The sequence below is a fragment of the Adiantum capillus-veneris genome, chromosome 16 (assembly GCF_014529385.1).
Source record: "Adiantum capillus-veneris isolate H3 chromosome 16, ASM1452938v2, whole genome shotgun sequence".
NCBI lineage: Eukaryota > Viridiplantae > Streptophyta > Polypodiopsida > Polypodiales > Pteridaceae > Adiantum > Adiantum capillus-veneris.
The window spans coordinates 20,644,872-20,670,974 of NC_140946.1; the positions used below are offsets into that span (position 1 = coordinate 20,644,872).

At 42.6% G+C, this 26,103-nt stretch overlaps 1 protein-coding gene and 1 pseudogene across 1 annotated transcript; one reads left to right on the forward strand and one right to left on the reverse strand.

Moving 5' to 3' along the window:
- Positions 1-9,559: 9,559 nt before the first annotated feature.
- LOC147438684 (uncharacterized) lies at positions 9,560-10,358 on the reverse strand (annotated as a pseudogene).
- Positions 10,359-10,828: 470 nt separating this feature from the next.
- On the forward strand, positions 10,829-12,062 carry LOC147438685 (uncharacterized). Its single transcript, XM_086484696.1, has 3 exons — positions 10,829-11,341; positions 11,652-11,731; positions 11,818-12,062. The coding sequence occupies exons 1-3, from the start codon at positions 11,009-11,011 to the stop codon at positions 12,029-12,031; spliced, it is 627 nt and encodes a 208-aa protein (XP_086340822.1). The 5' UTR covers positions 10,829-11,008; the 3' UTR covers positions 12,032-12,062.
- Positions 12,063-26,103: the final 14,041 nt, after the last annotated feature.

A 26,103-nucleotide genomic window follows, 5' to 3' on the forward strand; every position in this document is an offset into this window, starting at 1 on the left:
TAGGTACAACATATTTCTAAACAACTGTATCGGAGCAAGGTTTGCCCACATCTAAAGTATCTCAAGGAAAGGATTCCTTGAAATGGGTGGGAGTAATGGCGGAGGAAGGGAAGCTCAAGATCCAGAAGTTCAACAGCAAGAACTACCAACACTAGAAGATGCAGATTGAAGACTATCTCTACCAGAAGGACCTGTATTTGCCACTAGGCGATCTTGCAAAGAAGCATGCAACAATTGCAGATGAAGCATGGATTGTCATTGACTGAAAGGAACTGGGAATAATCCGGTTAAGATTGGCGTCAACCGTGGCCTTCAATGTTTTGGAGATGAAGACCACGAAGGACTTGATGAAGTCACTTGACGGCCTCTACAAGAAATCATCGGCATCCGATAAGGTATTTCTCATGAAGCACTTGTTCAATCTAAAGATGGCAAAGAATGGTTCAGTTGTAGAACACCTAGATGACTTTAAACCCAACATAAGTCAACTTCCATCGGTGAAAATCAATATTGATGGCAAAGTGCGAGCTCTCCTTATACTATCGTCTACACCAGATAGTTGGGACAACCTTGTGATGGTTGTAAGTAATTCTATCTCTGGCACAAATACTCTAAAGCTTGATGATGTTTTGGGTATTCTCCTAAGCGAGGAAATGCGAAGGAGAAGCACAGGTGAATCATTAAGTGTGGCACTATCAGTGGAAAGAAGAGGAAGGCCTAAGGAGAGGTTCAAAAACCAAAAGGAGCATGATAGCTCAACGCGGAGCAAATCACGCACAAAGTCAGTTCTTGAATGTTGGAACTACGGCAAGAAGGGCAACATCAAGAAGGATTGCTGGTCCAAGAAGAAGAAGGAGTTAAGAGTCTTAAGACAACAAGCCAACAGCAGAGGCCAATGTGGCAGGTAAAGTAGAGCAAGATGCTATAATTCTCTCATTAGACAATGTTTCTAATTCTTGGATAGTAGATTTTTATGGTCAATTAAGAGTTGTTTATCCTATTCTTGAGTTGTTGATACTCTTTGTGACTGTGTTATCACTTGGCGCTTGTTATGCACATATTCTGCTTGGTTAAGAGAAAACATTGGAAATTGCTTTTTTACATCACGTGGTAGAGCTTAGTCGAGCTATGGATTGTATATGCGACCGTTCGATTGATGCGGTTTCATGATGATTAGCGTAGTGGTAGATTGATTTTTCACTTTGACGCATATGTGTTTTTCTTCACTAATATGACATCCATTGTGTGTGACAGATCAGAGTTGACAATGAAGATTTCTGAAAGACGGCGGTCTTGTTCTTGCCAATACATGCATTGTTGGCATTGTTGTCACATAGGGCATTAGACATAGCTACTTTAGACGTATGAGGCAACAACAAAAATCTATACATGATACAGAGATGGTTTTGACACAGACTAGAGAGGTGGCTTCATATGCAAATGACAATGATGTACGTTTATCTCTCGTGTTCTTCTTCCTTTTTTTGTCTGATAGAGATGACACTTGCTATCGATGGCTACTAGATAAGTATGCAACATTCCATGTCACATTATGTTGTGAGTGGTTTAACACTTTTGCTAGTGGGTGGGAGCTTTGGTCGTGTGTATCTAGCTGACGGGTCAACATATGACATAGAGGGTGCAAGAGATGCATGCTTGTCATTACCCAGTGGTGCATCTTATATGCTACAACATGTGTGTTTTGTTCCTAAGATTGCAAAAAGCTTGATCTCAGTGAGATGCTTGAGAGACAATGGTTGTTAGGTACTTCTTTGAGAGCATTCTTTCCAGATGTAGTTGGGTTGCCTAGTCATTGTGTGAGAAGCTAGGTCATATATCGTCTACCCACTACAAGTTTCTCACGTGCGAGAGGGCATAGTCTCAATGACGACATTGATGTGTGAGGAGCCAAAGACGATATGTGTCTCATTTGTGAGTGAGCTCCAATATGCTTAGGAGACTGAGAATGTAGCTATGCAAAGACATGTCAGTGGACTTCATAGAGGCAAAGGTGGAGCGAGATTGCTCCAATGAGACACAACAGGTGTTGTCAGAGTTTGTATAGACAGAGTAGAGCGGGTCTGCTCCCTAAAGACACAATCAAAGATGACAGACATGGAGTTCTTTGATATGCTCATCATTAGGAGAAAGTTGGACTCAATTTTGGGCCCTGTAAGAAAATTCCAACTCAACATAGAGAGAGGTAATCATGAAAAATACAAAAGTAGTCTTTTGGAATTCTATTTCTCATAGTACATACATAAAAGTTTGGTTGATTACTTAAATGCATGCTCATACAAATTTCTTTTCGCGTGTCCAACTTAAGCGTGCACAAAAATCGACGTCCGTGAATGTTCATGAGTGATGTGATGTGATATGAGAGAAAAAACATAAGAGATGTTTTCAAAATACAAAAAGAACACCACGGATGCATCCAGAATGTCAAAATACCCTAGGACAGCACTTTAAAACACTAAAATCCGACGTCTCTAGCTCAAGATACAACTTTTTTAAGTCTAGGGCCTCCTGAGGGCAGTACCAAGTGACTAGAGGCCCAAGGGACCCCTCATGGGCCTCTATTCGCTTGGTTCTTACCTCTTCATAGTCTTCAATAGGACTTATCAATCGCTATCAAGTACGAGATGTTCGAATTTGAATTGTGAGTACGTCACAAAAACTTCAATAGGACTTATCAATCGCTATCAAAATACCCTAGGACAGCACTTTAAAACACTAAAATCCGACGTCTCTAGCTCAAGATACAACTTTTTTAAGTCTAGGGCCTCTTGAGGGCAGTACCAAGTGACTAGAGGCCCAAGAGACCCCTCATGGGCATCTATTCGCTTGGTTCTTACCTCTTCATAGTCTTCAATAGGACTTATCAATCGCTATCAAGTACGAGATGTTCGAATTTGAATTGTGAGTACCACACAAAAAGGTGATTGATGCTTTTGCGAGATAGCAACATCGGGTCATAAAAAAGCGCTCGGCGCTTGTGCAAGATGTCATCAAGCGCCTTACTTTTTTTGTGACGATGACAATTTCACCAAAATGATTTTCATGGACATTTTCAAAAATGAGAAAAATGATTTTCTATGTAACGTTAGCCTTCTTTCTATTGGCTAAGGGGCATTTTGTCACTAGAGAAAAGGCCCAAAAATGAGTCCATTTCTTTCCTAATGGCTAGAGACTTATGAGTTGGTGCAAGGACACATAGTTCCACCTATGGATGAGAGGGACGTAGCCATCCTAGTGTCATCAATGACACATCCATACATGATGAGTAGTCATGATGATGTAGTGTATGGAGATAGTGGCAAGGAGGCTAGTACAGCGAGGGCTACACAGATTTTGTCAGCGTGTATGCAGATAGCGCCGAGGAGGCTAGTACAACCAGGATTGTGCAGATTTCCTGAGCGTTCATGCGTCTCATGTTCAACCTATTAGTGCTGAGGCCTAATTTAGGAGCTATAGTGGGAGCATTTGCAGCACGGATGCCAGTTCTACGATGAATGATGTTAGCATGCCGCATAGTGGATCTATGCAAACCATATAGAGATGTCTATGGGATTTGCATGCAGGCTCAAGTGTGGATTCACACTCTTGCCTATCACTAGAGCAGATATGGTTGCATGCAGATCGAGAGAGCGAGTCAGCAAGAATAGGTTGAGAGAGTCCCTTGCCTCTATTTCTTATGTTTATACTAGTAGGTAACTAGTAGGACCCACTTATCTGCACATTCACCTTTAAGTGGAAGATGGTTCGGGTAAAAGGCGACGTGCCTTGTCCTAGGCTAGACGTTTGTCGACCGCCACCCCGACCGCCACCCATTGACTCACTAACCACTAACTTACCCTATTCTTTTATGTACAAAGAATAAGGAGATGAAAGCTTCTGCTCTATTCTCCACCCACACAGAATGTCTCTCCTTTTCCCCTTCCTGCACCGCACATGCATGCATCGTGCACTCACACCAAGCTCAGGGCCTCATAAGTTTCCCCTTCACAAAGCTTGACTTCCCTACATCTTTCAATAGAAAATTTAGAGTGTGTGTAGTCTAAGTTAGTTAAGAACACTTGTCCATGATAGGTGCACCTACCCCCTTGAAGTTGGCTGCATTATCTACAATGATGGTAGTCACACTTTTGGAACCACCAACTTTTGTAATAACACGTTTGTAGATCTTTTTCAAGTAGCCCCTAGGGGATCCACCTTCCAAAAATTACCTATAATAGGTGCATTTAAAAGGTATTTTAAAATCACTCCACACACACTCACACCATCTTCAATTCAATGACCCCTTTTCCTTCATAAACATGTTTTTCAAATTTTTATTTTTAAACCTTCTTGTAAATATAATTCTATAATTCCTTGAGACTAAGAAAACCCTCCCCATGGACTCACGTGCTACACTTACACATTTTGAGGTGGACCGTCTGGGAAGTAGTCAATGGTCTTTTCTTTCAAGGATGTGTCTATTGCTTCTAAGAACATGCTCCCGTTTGGACAAACCACCATTATATTGAACAATGGTTTTTCTCAATAGCTAGTCCATCCATTAAATGCGATTAGGCAAGCAAATGTTGGGGCAAAGTCAACAACTCGATGTTGTAGTATCGTTGCAATTTGGATCTTGATTTTATCTACATACTAAGTGTACATCTTGTTGATATTAATATTTTTTTGCAGATGCTTGCTAAAAATACATATGTGATTCACTTGGGAGGAAAATAGCAGGCTCTCTGCATTCAAATCCATTTGTAAGCTCTCTTAAGTCGTCCTGATATAATATTTTGTTGCAAGCGCTTGGTACAAATACTCTATAATAGCTGACTTGGATGTGAAATTCAATAGTGCCAAAGACTAGAAGCTACTGCTTCTCAATTTCCATGCCACATATTTCCCATGCATCCTCATTCTCATCCTCAACACTTGGCGGCCCCACACTAGTGACATTGATGACATTCAGTTGGTGCTCGTAGAAGCTCTTAGGGCGCTCACCCCTAAGAAATTAGCAATACAATGTGCATTCAAAGGGTATTAAGGAAACCCCTCTAACCCCTTTTTCTTGAAAAGCTTGTGAGAAAAAACCCCATTTTGAAAATAAACTCTGCCAAGCTACACTTGAAGCTTGAATCGGCTCTTAGAGGCATTTTGGATGGAGGGCCGGGGGGGGGGGGGGGTTACCCTAGCCTACGGGCAAGAACAACGTTCGCATGAAAGGCAGGGGTCAACTCTGTCTAAGCTTTGAAACTCCGCCCAAATGGGCGCATTTACCAATCTATACTAGCATGTCGAGGAAATAGCGAGGGTGATTAACACAAGAATGTGCAGTTAATAATTTGGGGGGGAGTCACCCACGTGACTAAAGGGCACGGGGTCTTGAATGAAGACCCCGTCATGGGATCGACGATGGGAGTAGCACGCGGGAGTCTCGAGGACAATCAACGTCCAGCAAAAAAGATAGGTCAATGCCCCCCCTGCGGTCCTCGAGCTAACCACATATGCACATGCATTTCGTTTTCACCAAGGCAAAGAATAAACTATATAAGATAAACTCCTACAAGAACAAGTGATAAAATCACAAGGCCTGCCATGGGGAGTTCTATATTACTACTAATCGTTGATATTTTGTACTAATCAATAGATAAAATGTCGAAGCAATTTCCATCTTTGTTGTGAGAACTTTGATCTTTTTAGCAGTACAAATAAAAATGCTCGTATATAGTTTATATAGGTTGTGAACAAGAATGATGCACTGATAATTACTTCATGGACACTGTCTGCATACATCAATCATGGTAATTACTAATATTCTAAGCTCTCAATCACACTATTTGTATATTCTCCTTTGCTCAATCACACTCACTTATAACGACGATTTGCTCGCAAAGGTTACATCTTGAGAAGCACCTCATTTCCTCCTTCAAGAGTTAAAAGAGCCAAAGCAAAAAGATGCATGTCAAAAATAATGTTTGTATGCAATGGACAAGATGATCAAACTAATTACTAAGTAGACATCAATAAAGGCAATGGACAAGATGATCAAACTAATTGCTAAGTAGACATCAATAAAGAAAGATAAAGATACCATTGAGTAGTATAAGATTTCATAAAGGTAAAGTTCCAATCTTGAGCGCTCTCAAAAAGTAGGCAATGAGAAGCGGTGAAACTGGCACCAGGCACAAGGCTGTGGCGGACCAACTAGCCACATCACATCTACTACATCACTATCAAGATCAACAGAAGCACCAAATTCTTATCACCAAGAAACACCACCATTCACAGCCTACCTTGTGCACACACGACCTCATGCATCTACATGATTTGTGCACAAATATCCAAGCTTCAGCTTAACAACCCATAGTAAGCATCACCCAAGATGTAAAGCCAACACACCAAGCCAATAGTTGTCTATCGACCACCTTCAATGGTAGAACTCTAGCCACCAGCATCATCTCTAGTAGTAACTACCCTCAGCTTGATCCTCAAACAAGAAGAAATTGTTGGCAGCTCACGATCTACCCAACCTGAGATAATCACGCTCTGGTAGCTGCAACTATGTGTAGCTCATGCAATGAATCAGTCAATTATTTCCACCACTATGCTCATGCAATTGATCAAATGCTGCCCTCTAACAAAGTGGTTTTGAATAAGCAAAGGCCTAATCAGATCAAGCTTAACTTGCAAAAGAAAACTAGGCAGTAAAGCTTTCATTGATCACCGATATGCATGCAAGCCTGAGTGCTACAAAAAGTAAAAATGCTTTTCACTCTTCTGGATCGACTTGGACACAAACCTGCATTCCACACTATAGGAAATCAAGAGCAGAAGCAGCAATCTACTGCAAGCCACATGCTTGCAAACTTTCCAAATGACCTCTAAAAGACGTGCAATACTGGGAGGAGAACGTGAGTGAGAGGGATCATTGCAAGAGAGGGCATTCACCATATAGAGGAGCATGCTAGAACATGGCAAAGCAAGGACATTATAAACACAACATGCCTCCTTGCCAAAATTGTCAGGAGCAAGCAATTCAAGCGAGTGTGAGAGCCTTCCTTTCTTCGGAAAAAGGTGCATGCTTTCGGGACCTTCACATAAACTCATCCAAGTGTATCACACAAGTACATGAGGTCTGAATTTCTTCAATGTACAAAATGAATTTGAAAAGAAAAACCTAAAACCCCTTTTCGTACAACAACATCATGCAGACCAAAGCATGGAACCACCATAATTAGCACCTAAGAAAGATCACAATGCAGCTCACCTCCTCCACCATCTCCTCAATAGTGTTGCTAGCCATTTTGTTGTTTTACTCCACCTTTGAGCACACCCTTCAGTACTAAGCTGCCTCCAATTCCCCTACATACTACCCCTCTCATCTTGATTTACTCCCTCGCTGGCTGTAACAGCGCCCCAGCTCGTCGACCACTACCGTACGCCCACAGAATTGGCCCTACTTCCATTGCATATTCCTTGAGTTCTACATGTACTTGGCCCTTGTTGCCAACCCAGCTACATGCCATCGAGTTCTTCACTGCTTGTTACAAAGCCACAAGTTTTATTCCCGTGCAGGCTGGGTTGAGAAGGGAAAGGCATTGGCAAGGGATCCTTTGCTCAACGGGATTGGAAGCAAGATCCTTGACCCCAAAGCTCAAAGAGGACATGATGTTACTTGCTCTAAAGAGATGGAGATGGCAGCCACTAAAGTGGACAAGGCTGCACTAAATCCATGACAAATCCCATCATGGGAGCTATAACGCCGTCGATGGCACCCACAAAGGCTATGACAGGTACAACTCTCTCACATACAGCAGCGTTGGGCTCAAATGCGAAGTCTTTCGAGTGTTGTCTCTAGATGGTAGTAGCGTCGAGTGGAGTTGCCCAGGACAAGATCAGTAGGTCAATGACTGTCACTTGCTCGAGTACACCATAGTCGAGGTAGGCACCTGTCAAGAGTGCAAAAATCAGCTTGCCTCCCCTACATTATCCCTCCACTAACATGAGCCTAGCGATCGATCATCTTGCAAGACCCAAGAAAAGCCTAAGAACTTTTAAGGCCACAAAACTTTCAATAGGTTACTCAACAAAATCACCTGCATAATTAATATCATAAGCTTAACTCTAGACAACCTTGATTCAAAACAATAAGCTGGTAACCATTACCATGGCCACAACTTCCGTCTTAAATCAGGCAACAAGCACAACTACCAAAGCACGGATAGCAAACAAACACAAGATGGAATGCAAATTAACCCTGCAAATAGGAGCTTGAGCATTAGGCTAATTTTTTTTAAAGCACACATGGGCAATTTTTGCGCAACATCATCATGACACAGAAATAAACAAACACACAAAGCGATTTACATTCAACCTGGACTTTCGAGCATCAAAAACCAACAAAAAACCCCACTTCTTGAGAACCAAAGATCTGGAGAAAGAACCTTTTGAACATGAGGCTAAGTTGAAAGAAGAGGAACGAATGGAAACTAGTACTGATGCCAAACTTAAAACATCTTTGAGGATACTAAAAATTCAGTGTCTTTCACCCTATCTTTGTCACGATCCTTCTCTTTCTCCAGGAAGCAGCAGCCAAATGCAAAAGGGCAGGACAAGGGAGCAAGCAAGCAGCTAAAACTCTACAGAAGAGGGCAAAAATTGCAAATGAGCAAAAAAGGAGCAACTGGTTTAATGACCTGGAGTGTGTATGTGAGCACTGCCATGGGCAGCAGGGGTGTTGGTTGCAACCCTCCTAGCCCCTTGCCCAGCGTGTGATCTTTGACTAGTGTTGGGTGAGGTCCATACTTTTTTTACGTGTCCTACTTTCATTCTCTTGCACTTCGCTATCGCTATCCTGCCGAAGCTATTCACCGCCGCCCAACCCACTTGCCCTGACTCCACATTGTCTCCCATCCCCCTCGGCACCTTCTTTGCTAGCTTCAGCTCTTCCACCCTACCTTCTTGCTTGGATCTGCCCAAAACCCTACCATATTCACCGCAGCCTACGATAGTCACAACAAAAACCCATTGGAATGCTATATCACCACATCAAGAAGATGTGGTCTTGTGTATTTACCTGTTGGACAAATACATCATCATCTTGTAAAAAGATTAGGAACAAGAGTGGAGAGAAGATGAAACCACCTGCACGTGGGTATGATGTCGTTCTCCACATCACGTGACCACAAAGACCACTCTAGCTGGATTGCACTAACGGGGTGAATTGCATCGACCCATTGTATGGTTGATGCCGAAGCCTTGGATAGCCCTATATACTTCAACTTTCCTTCCTCCACTAGCTTCTTCATTTCCCCCACCTGTAGAGCAGGGCACATAAAAGCTCAATATAAGGAGACTCTACAAAAACTCACATAAAAACCTGCAACAGGAAAATGTGCATACGCCACCAATTTCCGCTCAAGGTCGATAACTTTCATGTCCATGGGAGTGGTGACCTATGCGTGGACCCTCGAGTTCTGATCCCTTTGCTTGTTGAGCTTTGAAAACAATTTTGACACTTCCTTAACCTCGAGGTAGCCCACTGCCTCACCTCTGAACATCAGCAGGCCTTGAGAGCTCCGAACTTGAATGAACTACAACATAGAGATGTTAGGGAAACCTCTTTGTTCAACACATCAATGATTGTTTCATGCAAGTCCATCCTCCTATCCATGGCCTCAACAAGGAGGATTGGAAGCCACAGAATGACATGGTTGCTGGCAGCCTCGGGGTTTAAAGATGTAGTGCATGTCTATATGTAGGGGCAACCACTGTAGTGTCGGGCCGACTGCAAAGCACATCTCGGAAAAATAACACACACACACACACAGAGAGAGAGAGAGAGAGAGAGAGAGAGCCTTCATGACCCCGACCCTGCATGCCTCGACAATCACTATCGTGCTGATTACGGAGCTCTGAAAATAGCAGGTCGAGCAATTTGGTAGCTAGCAAAAGGGCTGTGTGTCGAGGTTGAGGCAGAAGACAGAGTGATGAGTCGGAGGAATCTGATGACGGGTGCAAGAGATGACACTACCCCTGTCACATACATGACTGCTGGTTCTGAAGGAGGACGTCGAGAACTTCATTCTGGTGCTGCAGGAGCTGCGCAAGGCGGTACCCAGCTATTGCGCGGACGGCCGAGCCCTCTACGCAGGCTATGTGGCCAATTAGCAGCGCATGATGAGATCTGGGCGAGGCGGTCAGGCCGCCCATCCTGGAGCTGGAAATGATGACCAAGCATGGCACACTTAGGTGGGCAGAGTGTGACAACAGATAACAAAGGCAACTGCTCTGATTTTTCCAGCTCAGCTAGATCTGGACTTGTCTGACAGGGACCTTAGTAAGAGAACAAGCAAAAGTTTGAGAGAGAGAGAGAGAGAGAGAGAGAGAGAGAGAGAGAGGGGCTAGAGAGCACGCGCGCTAATAATAAGAGTCAAAAGTGCTCCACTACCAAACTACAAAGAGAGTGAATAAAACAAATCCATCATTAGATTTACAGAGTAGTCATCCAAATGAGTGCCCACTATGTTATTTCAACCAATAAACATTTTTTATCTATCAAAAAATCTTAAAAATACAACCCTTCTTTTTTTTCTATTTTAGTCAGCAAAAAGAGAAGGCATCTCTATAGCCTTTGCCCTTTGGACAGGCCAAAAATTAAACTAAAAACAAAAAGTAAACTCGAACACATCCATTTAAAATCGAACGACTGAGCCTACCTCGTAGCTCCTCGCCGTGAAGACCCGTGTTCTTTAGTCGTGAGGGGGAGTCACGAGTGTTATTGGTCGACGTTTATGTTCCATACCCACTTATTGGGACCTTGCTCCAAAGTTCAAGCGCGTGCGGCTTCAGATCGCTTGAGCGTGTCGTGTGCGCGTTGTGCCTCAGCCTTTAAACCTGCCAGCCCACGCCCTTCCTCCCGCGATCCTACACGCAGAGCAGAAGAGCGAGCTCGACTCTTTCATACGGGTGTTCATCTCAGCCCTATAACTTACCTAAGATCTGCAAAATGGGTTATCATGACCATCATCATCATCATGGCCATCACCATGGTCATCCTGCACACCATGAGCACAACTACGGCTATGGCGTCCCCCCTCCTGCTCCCGGCTACTTCCCTCCCCTTCCTCCCGCATACCCAGCACCCCCGCCTCCACCGCCCTATGGCTATTTGCCGGACCCCTATGCTGTACAGCTTCAGCCATACCCTGCGTATCCTCCTCATCACAACCCTGCCTATCAGCATGACCAACTCAATCATGCCATGGCAGATCATCATCGGCATAGCCGCAATGAACACATGGCGGAGGCCGGGGCCTTAGCTGCAGGGGCGTTTGCAATGGTAAGTGTGTGTTTCTTATCACTTGTGTCGTGCATATTCATTTGCGTTTTGATGAGCATCGGGGCAGAGGAAAATGACAGCTTGCTATTTACATCAGGAGGAACATCTTAAATTTATGCTTCATATGAGAATCTTGCCTGTATGAATTTGGGAAGAATTAAGTTCCATGTGTAGAGAATATGTGAGACATTGTCTTTCTTGATGATTACCATGCAATTCAGCATTCGAATGTTTGTGCATGCGCGTCAGCACAGGAGATCCCTGTTGGTTCGTAACTTATGTTTTGCTCTATGGCACATTTTGATGACAGTATGAGGCACACGAGGCCAAGGTGGACCCACTCCATGCGCGTCGGCACAAGCTGGAGGCAGAGGTGGCAGGGGCAGCAGCGTTGGGATCGGCGGCTTACGCTTTCCGTGAGCACCATGAGAAGAAAAAGGATGAGCACCTCATTGCTTCTTTCAATGGTTACCCAGGGAGCGGTCATGGACATCATTATCAGCATCATCACAAGCACCATCACTAGGGGTTCCTTCAGTATGGCAAGTGTTAATTGGTAATTTAGGCTTTTATTGTTTATATCCAATCTCTGCCGTTTATTATGCTATGAAGCTTGGTGTTTCTCAAGCTTCAGAGCAATCAGATGTTCATAGCACACACTATTATAGTGTAAGGGCAAAGTGTGAATGATACAGGTTGCCATTGTTATGGTTTTGTTGCAGCGTGGTGTGCATTTGAGTGAGAGCCTGTGTTGCACAGTCATTTGATGTTAGCATGTTGAGGTGTAGATGGTTCCAAAAGATGTGTACTAGATGCCGAATGACTTCCTTACCCCCCCTTTGGAGGGGCCGATTTTGGAGGTACTTTGGAGCCTTATGCACTTGTACTTCCTACTAGATGCTCTTGCTAGTTCTACTTAAGTAGCCATCTCTCCTTAAGACTTCATTTCAACAAGCAAGCTTAGTTTCACTTTGGTGTCTCTTGTTACAATTTTGGTAGCACATAAGATAAGCTCGAGCAAGGTCAACTGTAAGAAATTTGAAAAAATAGTTCTATGCCCTTCCAATTTGTGTCGAAAGAAAAGGGGAGTTTCTTAAATGCCTTCAAAGTGAAAAGTAGTCGCCCTTTAAATTCGAGGGTTGTATAAGATTGTGTGGTGGAAGAAAAAACTATTGCATGTGCACATCTGATGCTTCATGCTCACGTGCTTAGGAAAATATCATGGCAAGAACTTGTACCCCCACCCTATGTTTCGACGTTTTGTTGTTAGGGTGGATCACGTTGTCGATAGAGTGAAGCTCACACACCAATTGGCACCAAGATGTTCCACCCAAAAACATCTTTGGTGCGCAAATGTAGAATTGTTTAAAATTTAGATGCTTTCATGTGCTAATCCAAAGCTAGGTGATAGTTGAAACAAATATGTTGAGTGCAAGCTTTACTTATTTTTTGTGGAAAATGGGAGCTATATATTGTGTACAAGAAACCTTTGACGATGTTGAATAGGTCTATCTCCCAAAGGAAGCAAAAACTTGAGGAATATAGTGTGAGTGCTAGCTATACATCATAGCTATACATCATTCACGATTGTTGGAAGGCAAACGGCAATGTATTGGAGCAAACTCTATAGCCTTGGATGATTTGTTTTTGGAAGTTGAAGTTCCTTTCCTCTTCTTCACCATGGTTAAAATAGGCCAAATCAAAATGTGCCCTATTTTTTGTGTTGGGACTCATAACTGTGTCCTTATATCCAGGACTCTTTTTAGGTTTTGATAACTCACAACTATGAGTTTATATGTATTACTTCCCGAAAACAACTACAAACAAATTAGAGTGAGGTAATCAAGGTGACTCTTGGAGGGTTCTTTAAAGAGGGAAAAGGTATAGAAGTGCCTACACATGGTAAGTTTTGAAACTCTCACCAAGGAAAGTATCAAATCTTAAATATAGGACGATCTTTTCAAACTTTTTGCAAATTTGCAAAAGCTGGAATTTGGCATAGTTTCTAGTAGAGGGATGCAAAGTAATGCGAATGTTAACATCTTCCTACCCTTGGAGTCGTTAGACGCGTATATGTTGACAATACTGAGGAAGTTATTATGTACCTTAATTGACAGTGCAAGAGCCCTTCTCGACGGGTGCTAAAAAACAACCTTAGGTTCTAGATCTCTGTGGACTCCTATCATCACTCCACTAAATCCATCAGGGGCAAGTGTATTTCTCTTTCAAACTTGTAAAATCAAATCTTTTGCATTCAAGCATAACAACCATTGCAGTTTTGGAGATTAAAGTCATATAGAAAACCCTTGCACTAGATTTGGCATGCATGTTGACGAGAGAGAGAGAGAGAGAGAGAGAGAGAGAGAGAGAGATTGTCCATGGAGGTCAGATATGACCTATGAGACCGAAAACAAAACATAACAAAGAGTTCCTTGTAAGTGAAGGGGTTGTTAGATACATCTCAGTTAAAGATTGGAGGTCCAATAAGGGGTGAAAAAGAGAAGATAATATGAACAAAATCTAAGAAGGGGTAGGTGAGGGAGGAGCCGGTTTTGGAGTTCAAAACTCTTGGATAATGGCTTTACCTCTTAGATAAACTACCCATTTTCATGTTGTGCACGCTTCTTGCATCTGGCATGTATATTGACCATATAGATAGATAGATACATAGATTGATAATGATAGATAGATACATAGATTGAATTATCATCAACGGAGGTTAGATATGACCCATGAGACCGAAAAAAACATTACAACGGTCCCGTCCAAGTAGACAATGATCGATACATATCGGTTAAGGACTGGGGTCCATCGGTAGGGTAAAAAGGAAAGGGGAAAACATAACCTAGGGAGGGGTCAACTGTGGGCAGAACTGATGTGGGATTTTAAAACTCTTGCATGATGGCTTTACCACCTTCATAGATTGCCCATTTACCTTGTTTGAAGTCTTTGTGTTACCTTCTTGAGCTTGCTTGCTTTAACCTTGAGTTGATTTGATGTCAATTCTTCCGCAATCCAAAACGTTTTTCCCTTGAGGAGGTAGAATTGATGTGTAGGGGTAAAGGTGACGTGTCCGGTTGTCGACTACCCATACTTACCCTTATTCATGTACATATATATGAATAACGATCACTCTCATTTACTTCCTTCCGAGAGGCGTTCTCCACCCACACAACATTGTGCTCTCTTCTCCCCTTCCCTACACAGCATTGTGCGCACACATCTGCACCACACATGCACTTTCAACTGATATTAGAGCATAGGTTTTTTGACTCGCTTCTTGACGCGCGTGCAAAGGCTTTGTGGCAATCTTAGTGGCGACAGAGCTCGGTGCTCATCAACGTTAGATTGGAGGGGCTTTGACACAAATCTGTAGCACAGATCCAACAAGGAGAGGGTGGATTGGAAGAGATCGGACGGAGCTCAAAGCTCTCAACGTGTGCAACTCCTCTTGAGCTCAAGCATGGAATCTTGGTAGAATTGAAGCTCTGTAGAGAATCAAGCAAGCCTTGGGGAGAGCAGAGTTAGCATTAGAGAGAGCAAGATAAAGAGTGGGAGTGACACACTTTTCACTACTTGCTTGTAGTATTTTCAGCATCAAATTAGGCTATAATATGCCATAGATTGTCGACACTCTACCTTTAAAATTCCCACACCCTTTTTACTAGATGAATATCCATATATGGGATAGAACCCTTAAAATGTTATGATAGTTACAAGGCATGGCTAAATTACTAATTATTGCCTTCATTTACTATGCCGTGAGGTGCATTGTTCATAACAAATTGTAGGTACATATGGTTCAAAATTTTTGGGGGATAAAGGGGTTTCTTACCCAGTATTCATTGTTTTTTATTTTGCTAATGATGGCGATACATAAACAAATGCATGAAAGTTATTGGGTGGCATAACCTGCCACTTAGCATGGTAAAAGGAACCACCGTGTGGCTGGCCTTGCTTAAATAGATAATGACACTTTTGTGGATTGATATTCCTTATTGCTTAGCCTTGGGGAGAGCAGAGTTAGCACTAGAGAGAGCAAGATAAAGAGTAGGAGTGTGTGACACACACACACACACACACGCACTGTTAACCCTCACGCACATTCCTATCACCTAAGACATATGCCATATTATTTATTTGGTAGAGTCAGGTACCGAGCTTGTCGGTCCAATAGGAAAAGGGTAAGAGTGATGGCCGATGAAAGGTGCACTCTAACTGGAACATTCAAGGAATTAGTTGGCTAAGCATGGGCGTCCAAGTGTGAATGGGACAAGCTCATATAAAAGTAAACTAATCTAAAATTCAATCATTCTCTCATTTGTGCAATTGAAGAGTGCTCTTGCTTCATCTCCATCTTCTTCTTCTTCATCTCGTGTGTGTGTGTATGAGAGAGAGAGAGAGAGAGAGAGAGAGAGAGAGAGAGAGAGAGAGTGCAATCGAGCATTGCGGCGGCACGACGGCGGCGAGGCGGTTGAGCGCGTCGTCTCCCTCTTCTTCGCGGCAAGGAATCCTCCACGACAGCAAGCGTAGAGCGGTGAGTGACACACCATCGTCTTCTTTGAGCTTACTAGTTTAAGCTAGTTGCGTGCTTGGAGCCATCTGTGGCTCGCACATAGTGTATTGGCAAGTTCCTTGCATTGACACGTGCGACATACGCGCACATTTTTGGCGCCCCTACCAGGGAATGCCATACACTAAGCTTGAATGACACTCTGTGCTGTGGTGCAATTTCAATTGTAGGAAAGGTAGGGAAGGAAGGTGTGTGTGTTGAGAAGAAGGATTTTGTTTTTGCTACTGTGTATTTCTTTGTTAATGAAGTTTTAAAAGGTATTGTGTTTTTTTTCTTTGTGATAAGGTGTTAGTATTAAGGTTGTTAGTTCTGTGTAATGTAAAGTACAATAAATAGGAAGTAGATCTGTTAGAGCTAATGAAGTGTGTTAGTGTGTAACAATAGGTGTATTAGTTGTAAGTAGGTAGGTAGAGTGTGTGTGTGTGTGCTCGCGCGCAGGTCATGGCGACCTTAGCCATTAAAAAAGAATAATAATAATAAAAAAAAACTAAAGGTAGGATCGGGATCGGGAATATCTCCCAAACCAAGCCCAGACCCAAGCTCAAGCTGATGCTCAAGCTCAGGCCTCAGTCGCCCTTTAAAATTACGTATTTTAGCTTCACACGTAGCTAAAAATAAACTTTTTTGAGGACCAACCGAGCTTCAGGTGACCGAACATTGTGCTGTAAAGCACACCGTGACCCTCTGAGTGATACGCTCGTTTTGAGCTATCATACACTTTAATAAAAAACTGATCATTAAAAAACATAAAAAAACGAGTGAAAACGGACGCCTAAAAAAGTAAGCGGTTAACCTTCGAGGTTATTCGCCGACGCTTGTAGGGTGCCAAAGGCACATGTATTTACACTCTGGTCGTGTACTAGAGATGGAGCACTTAGAGAGAATTTTGAATTACGCGAGTTCTCAATATCCACCTACCTTAGGTTCCGGGCCCTCGACGTGGATCCAAGGTAGCACAAACCAAGACCCGAACATAGCGGCTAGTGACTCTTCCTCTGACTACGACGTCATGGAGGGTTTCCCAATGCCTAATCCCGATAGCTCAAGCCAAGACATGCATGCCATGGGCCGGCGGTCCGGACCGAGCATGCTTAGCCGCTTGAAGGAAACCTTTAGTAGAGCCACTCGCTTCGAACATGGAGTTAATGATGTAAATGAGGGGGGTGGGGAAGTAAATTCGCCATTCATTACCAACGTAGACCCTATACCCTTAGAGAATGTGCACGTGAATACTTCATTCACTGCACCTCCTGACTCTTCAAAGCTATTCCCCTCCGAGGTCATATTACCCGATGATAGAAGCCTTGCCGAATTGCAAGAGGTTGAGCGATATATCATTGCGGCTAGGGAAAAGGAATTTGAGAGTTTATGCAAGGCGGAGCAACGAAGAGAGTTAAAAGCGAAAGCCCCTATGTCAATATCCTTGCTAGGAGAGCAATCGAGTACTCTTGAATTAGCGACCATTAAGGGTCAACCCATAGAGAGCAACATAGCATCTAGCTCAAAGGACACTCCTAGCACCTCAATCCTAGATGGAACGCTCTTAAATGAGAACTGGGAGTACGAACTACAAACGAAAACTCTAACCGACCTATACACAGGTCACACCTATCACGTGGGTTGGTTAGCACCCATCACGTGGGTTGGTTAGATGTCCTACGATCCACAATGGGTGCTACTAGTGTGGAGGATCAACAACGAAGAGTTTGTGAGGTCATCCATAGGGTCATTGAGTTAGAGAGACAGAACAAGCGGATCAACATGCCTTCAACAGGTCTCATGAGATTCTTCGATACAGGAAAGGATAAACAATCGACCTTATCACAAATGGAGACTCCCTCGATAAGTCCGATGGATCCTCCATATGTTGTTTCGTCAGGGGTCTCAGTGCAATCTGAGCCCACAAGTGATAGCTTTACCTTTCCAAGTATAGCTCATCTTTCCCTTGATGACACCACGGCTACCATGCCTACCCCAATGATGGGCATGCCGAGAAATACACCATGGACCTCATTTGTTAGTAAAGCACCACTACATGGTAGCTCAATGCCTGTAGCAGTACCTACAAGTGTGTACCAATCGTATACACCCATGGGTCCTCTTACTCATGTAGTTCCTACCCCTCCCATTGCTTCAACAACCTATAATCCACAACCACAATACCCAAGTCCTTATTTCCATGGGACTATACCGGCTAGCCTTAGCATGTCACATCCAACGTCTGCTATGCCTAGGGCCACACATATGAACTTTGCGCCGCCACATGGCACAACACCGTACCCAACGTGGAATCCAAGGGCTTCCTACGCGCTAAGCCCAATGCCAATACCTACTCCACATGTAGTCTCTGGAGCACCTTCACTCATGGTGTCTGTTCACTTAGGTGACCTTGCAACATTTGCTCAAGCTATTGGTCGATCTATTGCTGAGAATATGCGTAACACGCCTGATAGAGAGCCTAGAAGTAAGGCAGTACAAATAGCCAAGCTCAAACAAAAATTTAGTGGAGACGGGGATGTAAGAAAGCATATCGAGGTGTTTGAACAAATATGCGATTCTCTAGGAGAACACATGACTTGCATAAGAGTAATGCTTTAAGCCTAACCTTAAGTGGGAAGGCAGAGGATTGGTATAGAACCCTAAGGGTGAAAGAAAAAACGATTTACCCTACTCTTAGGAGACTGTCCTTGAAAGAATTTATACGAGAGGGAGTGCTTTGGGGTGTAGCCTCTCAGCTCCAGAAAGCCCAACGAGAGGAAGGAGAGTCGGTGAGAGACTTTATTATTTGCTTGAAGCATTTGAATTCTCGTTGTAATCCAAATGAGCGCTTCAACAATAACCAATTGCTTGATAGATTCATTAGGGGGTTACGACATGAGAATATCTACAAAGGCCTAGTCATTAGAGGTATCACCACTTGGGAAGCAGTCACCGCACCAATGCGATCCAATTGAAGGATAATTTAATGATTCAAGGAGAAAGAGTGTCTGTGAGCCTATTTATCTATTAGCTCGCAAGCATCATGACATGAGCCAATGACCTTAAAGCCTATTGCTAAGGAGCCAAAGATATCTGAGATGACTTTAGCAGATCTCACCAAGGCTATTCAAGAGAGTCTTAGAGACAATCGTGCTCTGCAAAACAATCATATGTATCCAAGAAGGGAGCAACAATGGTGCTCACTATGCTATGGACCGCATAGTACCAGTGAATGCCCTACTTTTAGAGTAAAATTCAATGGGAATTGCAATGCCGGTGGAGGTATGGTCATCAAGCTAAGGGTTGTATAGTATTTCAGCGCACGATGGCCAATAGAACAACCTTAGCATGGACAGACACACCTCGAGTGCCTGCATTGATGCCGGCCCCACCTCTTGAACAAACAACACAACACATGGTCCCTATGGCCCAAAATGTTGTTCAAACAACACCCTTACCACCTCCAGTGCTAGGACCACAACCACCAAACCCGAGAATCAGTTCTGTGAATCATGTGGGTTGTGAGTCATCTATTGCTTGTTTGGAAGGCTGTGAAGAAGATATAGATCCTAATATTGCCTATGGGATGGATGTGCTCGAAGAAAGTCCACAATACTACATGGAGGACTATTGGGGACAAGTCAAACATATCTATCAAGTAGCTGCTCCTTCTGCAAGAGGCAAAAATATCAATTACACTGCTAAGAGACCACCTCTTCAATGCTATGAGTGTAGAGGTCCACATCGTGTAACCGAGTGTCCTATTAGGCTACAAAAGAACGCAACACTAATGCAAACCAATCAAGCGAGCACCTTTACAATGCCGATACCCATGTGTAATCGATGTGGCATAGATCATTTGATTTCCCAATGTCCAAATAATCCAAATGCACCGAAGATCACGCCATTAAACTTGATTGAAGTTACCGAGGAGCCATCACAAAGTACACCTGTGGTACCCGTAAACGTACTCACACGATCATTGCTCCAAAAACAGAATTATATCCTTGAGGAAAGAGACACGGCATCAATTTCCCACTCTCAGAAAAAGAAGAAAACACGAAGGAAGAGATCACAAAAAGCAGCGAAGTCAGACCCCAGTCCAAAGACCAACATAGGGACTGGTGATGACCCCGTATATATGAACGATGCGAAAGAGGATTCTGATTCATGTGAAACCATGGAGACCAAAATGACCACTAAGATAGAAACCAACAAGGTAAGATCTTCATGAGCCACAATGACCAGGATCGAAGAAGAATATAGTAACTTATCCAAACCCTACAGAGGAGATTGAGCGAGTCAAGCAATTAAGGAGTTTGGTAGAAGATACCCAAAGGGATCTAGAACCAGCACCTAGGCAGATCCAAATTACAGACACCGTGTTCCCTATGCAAAAACAACCTCACCAAGTCCATAGACCCTTAGCCATACCTAGTGTCATCCAAGATGAAAGTGACTTAAAGTCATGGGAAAGTGGACGTACTCACTTCTTGACGGAAAGAATGTTTACAAAGAATCCCATCTTCACCACGTCAAGGGATTGAAGTCCAAAAGGTGCCGTTAAACATTGCCAAATTGATGGATTTCATGTCTTCAGAAGTTAGAACCACCATCATGTCCAAACTATATAAAGACCCTGAGCTAGTCTCAGCTCTTCAAGCCTTCCTCAATGGAGAACTAAAGTTTGGGCTGCCACAATTTGCACGGATGGATGAAGCTGGGGACATGCCAATAAAGGAGAAACTCTTAGATCCACAACCTAACCTAGATGAGAACCTTGTTATAGAAATACCTGTTAACAAGTTGGGACAATACTTTGAGGGTGATGAATCGAATGCGACCATACCAATCACTAGGGATTAACTGTGAAGGGAATCCTTGATGGTGGCGTTGGGGTTAGCATTGTGACTAAAAATTGTTGGGAATCTATGGGAAGAACTCACCTTGCGACCACAACCATAGTAGTGAAGGTGGCCAATGGGTCTGTTGTTAAACCTATTGGGATGCTAGAAGATCTCAAGATCAAGTTCTTTGGACATAATATAAGAGTTACCTTCATTGCTATGATTTCTCCAAGCACACTATGGCATCTGAGATGATCTTAGGACGTCCTTTCATGAGGGAACCAAAAATGGTGCATGACTGGTCTAAAAACCATGTCTACTTGCAGTTTCAAGATTCTGTCATTCGAGTGGATCTTGTGACTGGTTGAGCACATCCTCTAGGAAACAGGTTTGTAATTGATCATAGATCTGACACCACAGTTCACTCGGCCCCATTGCAGTATTGTTACACGTGTAAAGCGGACACTCATGTTGGGGAAGATTCTCCTTATATGGATGTACTACCTGGGATGACTGAGTCAGACAATGTGGATTGGGTCCACCTAGCAGCAACCATAGACACTTGGGGAAATAGGGGGACGACCTGGGTAACACCTGAGGGGGATGAAATGCCACCACTCGTACCTTTAAATATGCTACAAGCAATGGATATAGCTTCTGGCAAGACTCATCCTAATATAACAAAGAAAACATACAAGTGGGTCCCTAAAGCTTTTTTAGCGACCATAGCTAGTGCGAGAAAATAGAAGCCTTGTAAGAAACGTCCCACTCGCCCCAAAAATTATAAGGAAACGTGGCGATGGATTCCTAAACGACTATTGGAAGCCCAAGGCTACTATCAAGTAAATGATCAAATCTGGGTGCCAAAACGTAGATTGTGTTCTTACTTGTCACATAACCCATGTGAGCCCAATACCGTAGCTCCAAAATGAATCAACGATCGTGGAAAGAAAAAAATCATAGAATGCTACACACCCGCTCCAAAGCTAGTTTGGGTACCGAAGAAAGAACGATTTGTTCTACCTAGCTTAGGAAGGGGGGAGTCCCATGAAGCTTCTAGCTCCTCATGTAATGCATCCACAGAGGTAAAAGCTTCTCCACAGCCTCCACCTATAATAGTGGACCTCCATAAAGTTACAAAGGAATCCACACCTCCCAGTGTTGAAGAATCACTTAATGAACCACTTCAAGTTTGATCCTGGGAGAGTACCTTACCACCCTTGCAACTCGATGAGGCACCTAAGGTAATAGAAAACTAATGGCAAAAATCCTCACCTATTACCAACTGGAATAATTGGTTTCAAAGGGTGACAACCTCATTTCAAACGGTATGATCTACCCAAGGAAGGGGGGAGTGTTTGCTGACAGTCATCATTCACTTGCTTCCCTCTCAACCTTCCTCCCTGACCTCTCAATCTCCCAATCTTAGGGAATGTATATATAAAGCCTTATACTCACAAAAAACAAAAATAATAAAGAGCAAAAGTAATTAGCAAACGAGTATGCACAATAAAAGTCAAAACATTGACCTAGACTACACATTCACATCCGGTATACTGAAAAAGCTATGTCATCAAACAACTTTGATCCTCATCACTTGAGTGATGGAGGGTAGGTAAGATTAGTACGATATCAGTGTTTTTGTTTTAGAGTTTAGTGATTAGCAAAGTTCGTTCTTCCCACTAATTTACCTCCTAGAGGTATTGTTTGTGTTTCATAGTGTGTACAGGAACAATTGCCTGTTGTTAGGATTTGGACCTTGATGGAATCTTTCTCTCGTTCACACTTCAAATCAAGCACGACCATCAACACAAACAGGTGTTTCTTCTCCATTAGCATTGCCCCTTATCTTTTTGCATCCATGTTTGTCTGCTTTAATTGTGATTGGTAGCATAATATTCAACACATTTGCTTAATATCAAACATTAAATTCAATGTAATTTTTTGTCATAATCACTTGTCTAAGTGTTTAAAAATCAAGTAGTCCGACTAAGCTAGTTTAACCAAGCTAAGCGTTAGAGATCTTCTCTTAATACCATGGGGAATGCCTTCCTAATTATTAATGGTTACTTAGGTTCTTAATCTGATTTAGGCAGCATTGTGTGAAGTGTACTAGGGCTTTCTAGTGGGCTTAGTCCCTATTGACCTTTAGCTTAAGTATTATAAAGGGAGTTTACTAGTGTGATGAGCCTGGGGAGGGTAACAGTGTTATATGACCCCCCAAAGTAACAAAATTAAAATGCTGAAAACGAACAAACAAAAAATCAAAGTGCCACAATATAAAATCTTAAGCTGGAAGAGAAACCTCAGCTTGATTTGGTACTCCATTCACATGTATAGCCTATGGTACTAGAGCCCTAGAGGTTCCCAGTGTAGACGCTTTTCCTTGAAAAGCAAAAAACCCAAGGCATACAAAATAAGCACACACATCAAAATTGAATCACTGTGAAAGAACTTTGGGGGTCAAAGAAAAGGTAATCAGTCAGGCGATGATTTCATGAGAAATTCTTTTTATCGTAGCTTAACTACAAGGTCTTCTAGGTATAGCCTCTAGTCAGTCCTTGAACATGAAATACTTGGCTCTCACGATTAAACAACTTAATTGACCAGAGAAAATTGAGAAGCTTGCCCATATGGTATTAATAGTCGATCTTTAGTGCCTTTCGACCGTTAAATTAACGACCCCAGACTTGTTTAATTTTTTACCTTTACAACTGTTTATGCGTTTGATTATATTGCAATTTAATGTTTATTGCTGACAAATAGTTTAAAATTCTGTTACCAATTAAATTGTCTACCTACAACTGCATATTGTTTTCTTATTGTTTATGAGAATGCAATTACTGTGCCAATGTTGTTTGATTTTGCAGTGTCTGAAGGAGGCTAAGGGCGTTCATCTCAAATGCTCTTCCACCTCAACGAACGAGCTTCAACTCAATAGCTTCCGAGGACGGAATCTACATCAGGAAGGGGGGCATGTTAACCCTCACGCACATTCCTATCACCTAAGATGGACGCCGTATTATTTATTTGGTAGAGTCAGGTACCGGGCTTGTCGGTCCAATAGGAAAAGGGTAAGAGTGACCGCCGATGAGAGGTGCACTCTAACTGGAACATTCAAGGAATTAGTTGGCTAAGCATGGGTGCTCAAGTGTGAATGGAGCGAGCTCATATAAAAGTCAACTAAACCTAAAATTCACTCATTCTCTCATTTGTGCAATTGAAGAGTTCTCTTGCTCCATCTCCATCTTCTTCTTCTTCATCTCCTTATGTGTGTGTGTGTGTATGCGTGAGAGAGAGAGAGAGTGCAATCGAGCATTGCGGCGGCACGATGGCGGCGAGGCGGTTGAGCGTGGCGTAGCGGCATCTCCCTCTTCTTCGCAGCGAGGAATCCTCCACGACAGCAAGCGTAGAGCGGTGAGTGACACACCATCGTCTTCTTTGAGCTTACTAGTTTAAGCTAGTTGCGTACTTGGAGCCATCTATACCTCGCACACAGTGTATTGACAAGTTCCTTGCATCGACACGTGCGACATACGCGCGCGCACACACACACACACATACACTTGACTATTTTATGCTTGATATTTTTCTTGGTGCATACAAATGGCTCTTATTCAGAAAGATGGATATGTTTATCTGGCATCATGACTATTGAAAAAACTTGGAATGCCTTGTACCTTGGTTTTTGCAATTAAATGGCCAAGTTACGGATTCATTCCTGAACTTGGTTACATTTGGATGCTAGCTCATGTTCTACAGGCTGCAATTCTCTCTTGGGATAAGATGGTGGATTAGGCAGAATTCATCCCTCTGAAGATACCTGAATAATGCCTTTATTTTGGGGTTTTTTTTTGTATTTTCACCTTGATAGATGGTACATGGGTACACAATTCTTGTAATTGTTGTGAAAATATCTTTGAACAACTGGATATGTTTATGATAATGATTCTCAAACTCATTAAGTGTGATACTTACCATTGCGGATAGGATTTTTTTGCCGAATTTGAGTCCACTGTTTGAGCGACTTGTACCAGTTCTAGCTAACCTATGCAGGAAATTGTGCTTGAAAGTCGTCTTAGGTGCTTTGGTGGCCACACTAAGTAGTAGTCTTGAAATGCCAAGGGTTACTGATAGTCATCACAAAATAATCCACTTATTGGATAACGAAGCATAGTCGTAAATAGTAATACCTCTTTAAGGAACCACTTGCATGCATCTGAGTTGGAGTAGTGGGGTTGATTAATATCAACTATGTAAAGGGAATTAAAGGAAACCATCTTGGTAGGGATATTTTTTTCTTCGATGAGCTGGTATATCTATTAACAAAAAGCTATGGCGCTATATAAGAGTGTTGTGTAGAGCTCGATACAATGCAATAACCAATCTTCCCTTTGCCACTCTTCTGCAGTCAATCTGTTGGCACGCTTCAACCTATTGCCACAGTGTCAACCCCTCGCATTTGGTGCAGAGCCTAACTTTGAGTCTGAGTGGCATCATGATGGAAGCATCCACAAGTGCGATCTGTCCTTCTAAATATGTAGGGGATACACCCTATTGGGAATGATTACTTACATAACCTGATCTGTTCTTACTGAATAAGACTGTAGGAAAATCACTTTTGTTTATGCATGGTAATAACTTGATATGGAGAATAAGAGGGACTTTATGTCTATCTGGACTGCATGCCAATACCTAATATCGAATATTGATATTGAAATATGGAGTTAACAAGTGTTTTGTGGCACTGGCATCTTTGCAAGGATACATTCGATAGGTTGATGTGTATCTAAGAATGCTACAAATTAGTGACTGACCTTATAGCTTTTTGTGATAACAATAATTATTCTCACCACATATATTTGAAATGATTGAAGAGACATGTACATATCTGGATTATTTGCCCTAATTGTATCATATGATTAACCCTAGTAACTCATTTAAGGGAGGTGATAGAAAATGGTCTAGGTGAGATAGCAAGCAATTCAGGACGCTTGGATACCTGTCTACCCAAGAGTTTGCAAGCATAGAATATTGATATTGAAATATGGAGTTAGCAGGTGTTTTGTAGCACTGGCACCTTTGCAAGGATACATTCAATAGGCTGATGGGTATCTGAGAATGCTACAAATTAGTGACTGACCTTGTAGCGCTTTGTGATAACAATAGTTATTCACCATGTGTATTTGAAATGATTGAAGAGACTTGTACATATCTAGTGTATTTACCCTAATCGTGTCATATGATTAACCCTAGTAACTCACTTAAGGGAGGTGATAAAAAGTGGTCTAGGTGAGATAGCAAGCGATTCAGGATGCTTGGATACCTCTCTACCCAAGAGTTTGTGAGCATATTTTGATATG

What these genes read in the sequence shown, in the direction of transcription:
- LOC147438685 (XM_086484696.1), top strand. Translation starts at nt 11,009, where the DNA reads ATGGGTTATCATGACCATCATCATCATCATGGCCATCACCATGGTCAT. An exon ending in CTGCAGGGGCGTTTGCAATG is followed by an intron (nt 11,342 to 11,651) that starts GTAAGTGTGTGT and finishes TTTTGATGACAG; the next exon opens with TATGAGGCACACGAGGCCAA. An exon ending in GAGGTGGCAGGGGCAGCAGC is followed by an intron (nt 11,732 to 11,817) that starts GTTGGGATCGGC and finishes ATGGTTACCCAG; the next exon opens with GGAGCGGTCATGGACATCAT.